Source organism: Moesziomyces antarcticus (assembly GCF_000747765.1).
Source record: "Moesziomyces antarcticus DNA, scaffold: scaffold_v10004, strain JCM 10317, whole genome shotgun sequence".
Lineage (NCBI taxonomy): Eukaryota > Fungi > Basidiomycota > Ustilaginomycetes > Ustilaginales > Ustilaginaceae > Moesziomyces > Moesziomyces antarcticus.
The window spans coordinates 595,108-605,855 of record NW_014639006.1 but is presented as its reverse complement, the minus strand read 5'-3'; the positions used below and the strand labels follow the sequence as shown (position 1 = coordinate 605,855).

The window sequence follows — 10,748 nt, the reverse complement described above, 5'->3', positions numbered from 1 at the left end:
GGTGGCTGAGGGGTGGCTGCTCCTCGCCAGCTCGCGTTTTTTTTAGGATATAAATTGCTCCATGAGCCTCGTGTGGCTGCTCATCATGCAGTTCATGTCTTGTGTGCTCAGAGCCGTTCGCATGCAGCAAACTGGTTGATGGTTCATTGCTCTCCTCCTACACCGTGCATGATGTCGACTAGCTCGAAGTCTACGCGGAGGCGCTGCTGTGATGGTGCATATGAAGAGTGACGAAAAGCAATCGTGTGCGGATAACTATTCGTCGAACTTCTCTCCCTTTGTATTTGTGCCTGCCGAGACCCTGACGAAGGCGGCGACATCGCAGTCTTTGAGGTTGCACTTTTCCTCGACGACCGAGTTAGCGGCCAGGATGCAGTTCTCGAGTTTGGCGCTGTGAGTTTTGGAAATAGGGAGGAACAAGCCAAGGTCAGCCTGTGTCAGGAGCCGATTTGCAAGAACGAGACGGGTCGTAATGTACTCACTTGTCGCCGATCCTTACGCCGTCCATGACGATGGCGCCAGTGAGCTTGACGTTCTTGCCGATGACGCATGCACGTCCGACGACACTTCTCTTGATCGCGGTGCGTTCACCGACGCGGGTGAAGCCCTCGACGAGCGAATCGGACGAAATTTGGGCTTTTGCATCGATCCACTGCGCTCCTTTGGCAGCAGCGGCGGCTGCATCGGGGCCCGTGGTTGTGGAGTCGAGCGATGCTTGAGCTGCTGTCGAAGGCGAGCCAGAGGCAGGAGCGGGTGCTGTGAGAGCCTGGTTGGGCATGGGATGGGAGAGGGACGATGATGGAAGCACAGCGGTGTTCGAAGCGGATGCGGCCGACTGTGCGCCACTCGCTTGACCGGTCGAGCCGGATGCCAAGCAACGAAGGAGCTAGAGAAGCAAGAAAGAGTCGAGATGGTCAGTCACAGCGCGGGTAGACAAGGTTTGGTGGTGGTGTACGTCGACTCACGTATCGGTTGCACTCGAGGTAAGTTGGGACGGTGTTGGCTCGTGCGATGAAGGGCTCGCGCTTGGCGGTTTCGTCACGCTCACGGATCTCCTCGACGGAGGAGGAAGGATCGATGGGATGCTTGCGGTCTGCTGTGAGGCGGAAGATTAGAGCGTTGACCTTTATCTCTGCGGACGACTTTTTGGCTGCCGCCTGTGCCTGGCGGGCGAGACCGAGGGTCTTGTTATCGTCTTCAGGCTTGCCGGAGGGCGAGACGGCGCTGGAACGCGCTGGAGTGAAGAGGGGGGAGGGGCGATCTTCGATGTCGTCGAGTGCCGGACGGTAGGAGGAGCCGCTTTGGAGCAGGTGCGAATCGACGTAGGTGCTGGATCGGAGCGCGGTGGCAGCAGCGACGTCCTTGCCTAGTTGATGGGATGATTGATCTTGCAAGGACGAGGACTTGGAAGAGCGGCTGGTCCAGCCTGCCTTTTCGCGCAGACCTGCCATCCAGCTGCACTTGACCATGAAGGGAACCACCTCCTCGCGCAAGCTCTTCATCTTTTGACCGCCTTGGGAGCGCAAGAGGTCGAGGAGATGGTTGAGGTTGAAGAGATAGACGTGCGAGTCGAGGAGCGAGGTGGAGATGCGAACGTGTGGATGCGACCAGAGAAGGGACATGCGCAAGTGCAGATCGGCCGAGTCGTAGTCGGAGACGTCGTCCGAGTCCTGGAGCAAGAGGAGCTGGTGGGCGGAGCAGTGTTCGCTCGCATCAGAGCTTGACCTGGCGGATTGGGTGGAGGTGCGATCGTATGCTGTGAAGAGCTTGGGAGGGCCTGCGATGACAAGAGACAACGGTCAGCGCTTGTGTGAGAAATGAGACGCCAAAGAGAAAAAGACACTCACCGTCCTTTTCGCGCTCCTTGCCGGTGCCCTCGCCTGCGCCTCTTTCGTACATGAGGCAGGTCAAGGCGGGAGGGTGTGGCACGCCGGATACGTGAGCGTCGATGATGTTTGTCAAGGAGATGGACTGGGAGACGAGATCGACGGGGAGGATGAGCGGGTCTTTGTCGAGCCTTCCGATGGAGTGGAGCCAGGAGATGAGGCCTGCAGTGCCGAGGCTCTTGTACTTTGTGGCTGCGCTGGCAGTGGACACGTCGTCAGGACCGAGGGGCAGCAGGTCGACTCGCATGACCGTCTCGTTCTGGACGGATGAGGCGGCAAAAGTGTTTGCCGAGAGGTACGGGTTGGATGCTGCGGGCGCGGAGGCAGCTGTGGAGGAGCTGTTGAGTCCGACGGAGACAGACACGTTTGGGTTTCTAGAAGCCTCCTCGACGGCTGCTGCTGCAGCTGCTGCGGCTGCCGACGACACGTTCTTCTTTCCCGACTGGACGAGGGTGGGAGGGATGAGGATGAGCGATTTGAGAGCGGCGGCGATGGTAGAGTGGTGCTCGGAGGGGGCGAAGACGATGGCGTGACGAAGACCCGCGGAGAGGAGCTGCTGAAGTGCGAAAGCGATCATGGGTCTGTTGAAGATGGGAAGCATGGCCTTGGGCAGGTCGGTCTGTGTCGAGGAGATGGCGTCGCCGGCGAGGTCTGCGCCGACGGTGTTGGAGCATAGCGGATACAAGTTGGCACCTGGTCCGCAGAAGATGATGGGCTGCACGAGGGCAGGATGGGATGGAGCGCCCCCGTAAGCGATGGAAGCCATGCTGACGACGTTGGGACGTGCGGTTCAAGATGGCGAAGGTGGTGGTGGTGGTGCAAAGGATGCTCGAACAGGAAGCCTGGAATTGGCCCACGCACGCCCTCTTTCTCGACTTTCCTTCCACTTTTTTGGGGGTCACGTGGGTCAGCGGTAGGACCGAATATTTGGTTGAAGGTGTGCGACTGAGCAGATCTCACATCCTCCAGAATCGACCAGCGCCGCGCCGGCCGACACGACTATAGAGAAAGAGGCCGGGTACAGCGCACGTCCCTCGAGGTGACACCTCTGGCAAAGTGCAAAAGGCGATGCGGTGGAGGCCGAAGACCTCCAACCCTTCCCTTCTACCCACCGCGAGCCCACATGTCGTCGAGTCCTCGCCGCACACCGATCCGAACGTCTCATGGTACACTCACCCGCTTCTGACAGCCGCTCAATAGGCAACGCTGCGGCGGGCGGCGCGACCATTTTTGACGTCGACGACGACCTAGCGTCCACCGCGCCTCCGCACGCAGCTGCATCCTCGCTCGCTCGCCAACACGCCGGCTCGTCATCAACATCCTTGGACACGCCACTCCCCTCGTACTCGAATGCAGCCGCCACCGCCGCCGCCTCCAATCGCACTCCGCTCCCGCTCAAGTCCACCACATCGTCCAAAGAGGCGCAGTTCGAGGCCGACTCGGACGAGATCGACGAGGATGACGACCTCGTCGCCATTCAGTCCTCGCACATCGGTATTGAATCGTCTCGCGACCCCATCTACTCGCGCACAGATCGCGACAGTCCGCGCTCGCTCATAGATCGCATCCCAGGTCAGGGCCGCTTTCGCGCCTCCATCGATGGACTTGGCCACGACCTCCGCGCCATACGCCAATCCCTCGGTGTCCCCGGCTGGGACGGAGAAGGTATGCCCGACTGGCTCAAACGAGGCGCCGGCGTGTTTGACGCAACCGTCAACATGGCCAACAGCATCCTCGGCGCAGGCATCGTCGGTCTGCCTTACTCTATGCGAGAGTCGGGCTTCGTCGCCGGACTTGGACTGCTCATCGGCCTCTCTTTCCTCACAGACTGGACGATTCGCCTCATCGTCCTCAACGCAAAACTCAGCGGTCGCATCACCTACATCGAAATCATGGAACACTGCTTCGGACCCAACGGAAAAGCAGCCGTATCCATCTTCCAGTTTGCCTTTGGATTCGGCGGCATGTGCGCCTTTTGCGTCGTGATCGGCGACACCATCCCACACGTCATCAAAATGCTCTTTCCGCCTTTGTCGGACAGCTTCTTGGCGAATCGGCAGTTTGTCATCACCTTCTTCACCCTCGCCATCTCCTACCCGCTCTCCCTCTACCGCAACATCGAAAAGCTCAGCAAGGCGAGTGCCATCGCACTCGTCTCCATGGTCGTCATCATCATCGCAGTCACCGTTCGCGGTCCTGCTATGCCCGCAGAGCTCAAAGGTGATCCGAGTCTACGAGTAAGTCGCACTCGCATCCTCCTTCTGCCGCAAATGCACTCTCTCGTACTGACCACATGCCACGCTCCTCGACCAGTTCACCATCGTCAATGTGACCAACCTGGTCCGATCCATCTCGGTCATCAGCTTCGCATTCGTCTGCCACCACAACTCTTTGCGTACGTCACTGCTTCTTCATCATGCACCTCGTCTCGGCTCTAACAACCCTCCCGCTTCCCCGCAAACAGTGATCTACGGCTCACTGAAGGAGCCGTCGATGAACAAGTTCGGACAAGTCACGCACTACTCGACCATCATCGCCGCTGCCGCCACCATCACCATGAGTGTGGCTGGATACTGGAGTTTCGAGGAAAAGACACTCAGCAATGTGCTCGTAAGTTTTGCACAAACCAATGCGCTGGCGTCGGTCTTCAGCTGAACCAATCCTTCTGTCTGCAGAACAACTTTCCGGACGATGATGTGACGGTCAACATTGCGCGCGGACTGTTCGGCCTCAACATGCTCACCACGCTGCCGCTCGAGTGTTTTGTGTGTCGCGAGGTGTTGGAGACCTACTTCTTCGCCGGCGAGTTCGACCGCAACCGACACCTCATCTTTACCTCGAGCTTGGTGGTGACTGCCATGATCATTTCGCTGCTCACGTGCGACTTGGGCATTGTGTTGGAGCTCACGGGCGGACTCAGTGCGACGGCCTTGGCGTTCATCTTTCCGAGTCTTTGCTACCTCAAGCTGACCAGCGAGACGGGCAAGCGCGTTCCGACGGCCGACCTGCCTACGCTGACGAGTTCGTCGTGGCGCGACCACCCCAACGCAGACCAAGGCGAGGGCGAGGGACTGATGGACCAGTCGAATTCGGTGGGGGATCAGCGGCCCATCCGATCGGGCGAGTACGATGCCGAGCCCCATCTGGACCGCTTGGAAGGTCAGACGGCCAATCGGGACTCGATCGACGTAGACGACGTCGAGCTTCCACTTCGACCCGGTGCGAGCGTGCGCTTCCGACCCGCAGCAGCCAACCGCAAATGGTGGCAGTCGACGCGTCCGCTGAGTGTGGCGTGTGCGATCTTTGGCAGCGTCGTGCTGCTCATCAGTGGTAAGTGGGCTTCATCGCGCTCTTTGAGACTACAGCGACTGACAATACTTGTTGGCACCACCTAGTGTGGACCGCCATCTCTGACACGGCGAGCGGCAAGACGGGAGCCGTGCACGTCTGCTAGCCCCATCCAAGACCCCCAAAAAGTTCACTGCCCGTACTCACGGCGCACACCCTGGAGGAGAGGAGCACAAGGCTATTCATAGACATGCACGATGGTTGCACGGCCGAGCCGAGACTGTGTTGAGCGATCAATGCTGGATTGAGGGACGGGTATAGTACAAATCGATAAAAAGCACATGGAGCCACGCGATCGAGAGGCAAGCGCGGCTGTGTTTGTGGGGGTTATTAGAGCGACAGACGAGTGGAATGCTTTGGGAGATGATGATGTTGACCTTGCTGCTGGTAAGGGTATAAGTGGATGAGACGGATCAAGCTGGCGAGAAGGAGGAAGAGGGCGAATGCATCGGGAAGTCGGAAGGATTCGAGCTGGGCTGAGCTGAGAAAGGCTCAGCAGCGTAGACGGGGCGGTTGAACGGACGCTTGACGTCTTCGAGCCGAGTGTCTGGAGTGGAGGAGCGATCGATGGGCGAGGGGAATGCGGCGTAATCGCCCCGCTCTCGTAGTCTGAGCGAGGCATTGTCGCGGGTTGGTGCGGATCGGAACGCCCACGAGTAATTGGGCGAGTCGGGCGAGGGTGCGGGGTGCTGAGGGTAGGCGGGCGAATGCGGGCGCGACGTTGCGGGCGAGTTGATGGGGGAGAGTTCGTACTCTGGCTCTTCGACAATCACTCTGAGCGGCGTGGGCCCTGCGTCGGTCCAAGAGGGCAGCACGATGTCGCCTGCGGGTGTGGTTTGAAATTGAGCCTGCGCAGGAGTGTTGGAGGAGGAGGAGGAAGAGGAGGAAGAAGCACGGAGCAGGGGATGGTCTTGAGACGGCCTTGGCGGGAGCTGCGGCTTGTTGTCGGGGCGATAGAGCGGACGCTGGTGGGAGAGGGGGATGCCGGACTTGGAGAGACCTCCTGCGGCAGCGACTGCGGCTCTGCGTGCGAAGCGCTTTGTTCGCTGGTTACGATACTCTGCGCGACGTCCGAAGATCTTGTCGAGCGAGCCCTTGATGAACCAAAAGAGACCGATGAGCTGGCAGATGAGGAAGATGGCCATGAGGGTCTGCTTTGTGCTGTCTGCCTCGGTCCAGTGCCTGCCGAGGTTGTCCCAGAAGGAGGAAGAGGCGGGCAAGGGTGGAGTCGCCTGGCCTTGCGCCTGCATTGTGTCGGATGCTAGCGAGGCAGAGTATTGTGCTGCGAGGTCGGCGGGGGATGGTGTTGATTGCGCGAGCGTGGATGGTGCTGCGAGAACGAGTAGCGCCGAGAGCCAGATGGCGAGTTGCGATGTCAACATGGCGCCGATGGCAGGACCACCGCGCAGAGGGCAGAGGTTGGGCAGCAGGTGGAATGCAGAGAAAGAGGGAGAGAGAGGGGGATGGTGGTGAGGGAAAGAAGGATCAATGCGCAGTCGAGCGGGGACCACCAAAAACAAGGGTGGGGATGGCCTTGGCCAAAAAAAGGGAAAAAGAGGGGGACAGCAGCGTTCGGGACAACATCATGCGAGTCTGAGTCTTGACGGCGGCTGGGTGGCGGCAGCCTTCGTGCCAACTGACGCAGTTGGCCTGCAAGCCAGCTCGCCTGCCATCCAGCCAATCGCCACTCGCAGCGGCCCCTTTCAGACTCGAATTGAATTCAAGGCAGCGTATCGCGCGCGCAACCTCCTCTCCACTCCAAAGCGTGCGGCGTATCGCTGCGGAGGTTTTTGGTTGCGCTCTCACATTTTCAACTTTTGGCATGGCCGATTCGGCTGCAGTCGGGAGGCAGGATTTCATCATGTTGCGCGCTCCTGGCTGCAGACTGCAGCAAAGGTGGAGAACAATTGTGAATCGACTATTTTCGGCACGGCCACGCTGCTCAGCCCAGAGACATCGGAAGATCCGACTCAGAGTAAGTTGGCTTCCGAATCATGCATCTGCCCTCTATCCAAATCCATCATCTCAGTAATCACCGCCGGCCAGACTGGAGAGATGCAGCAGCAGCAGTCTGACCAAGCACGCGCCTCGGCGTCGCCAGCGTCGTCAGCATCGGCGACGTCCGGGGAGCCATCCTCACCGCCGCCTCAGCGCGCACGATGGATGTACGCACGCGGCGACACCTGGGCAACCTTTCAGCCCCACGATAACGACAAGCTCGAAAAGCGATGGCACCATCTCGGCGGAGAGCAGTGGGCACGCACACACTCGAAACCGCACGGTCAGCAGACTCCTCCACCACACGAGTCGCATACCCCGCCGCCCCGAGCACCGCCCTCGGGCGTCGACGCCATTCAGTCGGCTCTCGACGGCTTTTCCGGCGTCGCGCAGCAAACCAAGCAAAAGGCAACCGAGAAAATCACACCTCCCGACGATTCCTGGCTGAACAAGCTGCGTCAGTACGTGCCCTATGGCGCGCGTCAACCTGATGCTGACGACGACGATGATGCAAGCTCGGACAAAGATGACGGCACCAACAGCGACTCGGGCAAGTCATCCAACCCGGACCAGGTCCAGGTCAACTACATTCTCGATCCCGACGAGCCCGACTCGGAACGTACCGCCAAGGTCGAGGTCATGGAGGACAATCTCTTCGACGTCGACCTCGAGTCCATGACCCTCTACCCCGTCTTTTGGAAAGGCGTCCTCCTCAAGGTCGTCCGCGCAACCTGGTTCTACTCGTCGCTCACAGACGGCTCCTACGCTCCCATCAGCTGGGACGATCCCCTCTCCAGCGACCTCGATCACGCCTATTCACAGGCACAACCATGGCTCGCCTCATCCAAAGACCTCTCCCAAGCCTCGGACGTCGGCGAGGAGACCGACAAATCCAAGCTCTACCCGCTGCCCAGCATGAAGGACAAGGGTCAGGTCTCGTTCCAAGATGCAGACGTCGGCCGCATCTTCTCTGAGGATCTTCGCGGACGCTTCTTGTCTGTCGTCGGCGGCTCCATCGTCGTACGTGGCTTCGATCGCGCAGAGCAGATCGCCGAGTCCAAGTCATTCAGTCCGCTCTTCAACCTCTCGCTCCCCTGGGCCGCCGATGACGACGGCGCACGCGTCTCCAACAAGGGCGCCTCGTCCAGCCACTCCGAGGCTCAAAAAGCTGGCTCCAGTCGCGGCGCACACTCTGCATCAAAGCGCGCCGGCGCAGCTCAGACCTCTTCTGCCCCGCCCTCGGGAGGAGGTGCGGACGGTCCCAACCGCGCCGAGCCCTCTTCCCACGGCGACGAGGACGAGCGCCGCTCGTTTGCCGCCAAGCTCGTACCCTCGAGTGATGCGGCCCTTCGTCCGCTCGTAGCGCTCAAAAAGTTCCTCGGCTACGACGAGGATCAGGCTGCTGACGAGGAGAAGCGCAAGATGAAGCAGCAGATGACCGAGGCCGAACTCGACCGCCAGCGCCGCTCTCAGAACGATCTCGACCAGCTCCCAGACGACCGCAAGGACGAGCCGCCCGAGCTCGTCTTCGCCATCCACGGCATCGGCCAGCAGCTCACCGAAGACTTTGAGGCGCTCGATTTTGTCTACGACGTAGAGCACCTGCGAAATCTTGCTAGCGAGAACTCGCGCGATCCAGCGGTCCGACGTTTGTCGCGCGGACGCAGGGCCCAATTCATCCCAATCTGCTGGCGCAGGTTCATGGAGTTCAACGACAAGCCCGACGGCAACGACAACTTTTACACGCTCGACGACATCACCAACTCGGCGGCCATTCCCGTCGTTCGCAACGTCATCAGCAAGGTAGTGCTTGATGTGCCCTTTTATCTGTCCCGCCATCGCAAAAAGATGATCGACTCGGTCACCTCCGAGCTCAACCGCACCTATCGTTTATTCTGCCGACGCAACCCGGACTTTGAGCAGCGCGGTGGGCGCGTCTCGATCATCGGTCATTCGTTGGGCTCGGCACTCGCGGCCGACATACTGTCCGCGCAGCCATCGACTGTTCCTCCACTTGCCGAAGCCGCCAAGACGGACCGCGAGGCACTGCGCCGCAACGAGTGTCTGCACTTTAACGTCAAAAACCTCTTCTTCATCGGCTCGCCCGTCGGATTCTTCTTCCATCTCGATGGCGGCCAGCTTATCGCGCGCAGCGGCACCCGTCGCAATCCCGACGTCGATGCAGATGCACTGGGCCAACAGGGACGGTATGGATGTCTGGCGGCGGAGAACGTGTACAACATTTTCAACCCGAACGATCCGGTCGCGTTTCAGCTCGCGCCCACCGTCGACGCGGCGTACGCCAAGGTGGTCACGCCCATCTCGATCGAGAGTGCCACCGAGGCGCTGCTGCAGACGCTCTCGCTGCCGAGGCTTAGCGTCAGCCGCGTGTTTGAAAAGTACAACCAGCATCCGTTCCAAGGCGTCGGCAAGATCACGCGCCAAGCACGCATCCTCGAAGACCAACAGGGGCCGGCTGGCTTGTCTTCCAGCGAGAGGGACCAGGTGAAGGAGCGAAAGTTGGGCGAACGCGTCGTGGACAGCTCCGACTACATCCAAACCATCCGCAAGTGGCACCAGCTGCATTCCACGCCTCCCTCTTCGCGCAAATCGAATGCTGGGGACGATGAGCCCGAATTGGGCAAACAGGATCTGCAGACCGAGACGGGTGTGCGCCATAAACGTCTCCAGCCCGAAGCTGTTGTGCTCGCCCAATCCGACGAGTGCGATTTGGACTTGGACCAGCTCGAGCGCGGCGAGCGTCGATTCCGCGCGCTCAACCCGCACGGATGCATCGACTACCATCTGTCCGCCAGCATCGGGTTGAGCGACTACCTCGACATGTTTGGCGCCCATCTGGCCTACTGGACGCACCGCGACTTTGCCGTGTTTGTGCTTACACAGCTGTTTATGGATTTCACAAGCAAGGATGAGGTGACGATCGTGCCGAACGTGCAGCAGCGCGGTAGCCATGGCAATGACCCTAATGACGATGACGACGATGATGACGAAGAGGAGGCCGACGAAGAAGGCGAGGGAAGCGGGGAAAGCGAGAAGGAGTAACCACGGAGCACACACACACCTGCACGCACACACACACACACACACACACACACACACACACACACACACACACACTCAGAGAAGCTTCGAGACACGGAACTGTACAATCACACACGCACGCAATAGAGTTGTACCTTTGTCGTTGCGGTGTGGGAAGTGGGCGGTGGCTTGCAGCCTGGTCGACGGCGGGAACTGGAGTGTGCGGCTGCACTTGCGGGCACGTCGATACACACGCAAGAAAATGCAGCGCTGGAACAGCCAGTGTGAGGAAATCGCACGACTTGCGGCTTCTCATGCATGCTCGACGGAATGACAGGCTGCATGTGGACGTGCCGGTCATACTCGCCGCGGCCGTTGTGAGAAGTGCCGCCAGACTGTGCTCACTGTCCAGACACGCACTTGAGCTGGACGAGAACCACCTCGGAGCGCAACTTAAGACACACGCAGCCATCA

General features: G+C 59.9%; 4 protein-coding genes across 4 annotated transcripts; 2 read left to right on the top strand and 2 right to left on the bottom strand.

Moving 5' to 3' along the window:
• Positions 1–255: 255 nt before the first annotated feature.
• On the bottom strand, positions 256–2,652 carry PAN0_004c2342 (translation initiation factor; the record flags this gene model as incomplete). The annotated part of the gene is made up of 4 exons (XM_014802287.1): positions 256–391; positions 483–886; positions 966–1,777; positions 1,848–2,652. 4 exons carry the CDS (start codon positions 2,650–2,652, stop codon positions 256–258), a joined length of 2,157 nt encoding a protein of 718 aa, XP_014657773.1.
• A 397-nt stretch (positions 2,653–3,049) lies between these two features.
• On the top strand, positions 3,050–5,340 carry PAN0_004d2341 (AAAP amino acid permease; the record flags this gene model as incomplete). The annotated part of the gene is made up of 5 exons (XM_014802286.1): positions 3,050–4,123; positions 4,200–4,281; positions 4,351–4,496; positions 4,562–5,216; positions 5,282–5,340. The coding sequence occupies 5 exons, from the start codon at positions 3,050–3,052 to the stop codon at positions 5,338–5,340; spliced, it is 2,016 nt and encodes a 671-aa protein (XP_014657772.1).
• Positions 5,341–5,647: 307 nt separating this feature from the next.
• PAN0_004c2340 (uncharacterized protein) lies at positions 5,648–6,616 on the bottom strand (the record flags this gene model as incomplete). Its single annotated transcript, XM_014802285.1, has 1 exon — positions 5,648–6,616. One exon carries the CDS (start codon positions 6,614–6,616, stop codon positions 5,648–5,650), a length of 969 nt encoding a protein of 322 aa, XP_014657771.1.
• Positions 6,617–7,289: 673 nt separating this feature from the next.
• On the top strand, positions 7,290–10,295 carry PAN0_004d2339 (uncharacterized protein; the record flags this gene model as incomplete). The annotated part of the gene is made up of 1 exon (XM_014802284.1): positions 7,290–10,295. One exon carries the CDS (start codon positions 7,290–7,292, stop codon positions 10,293–10,295), a length of 3,006 nt encoding a protein of 1,001 aa, XP_014657770.1.
• Positions 10,296–10,748: the final 453 nt, after the last annotated feature.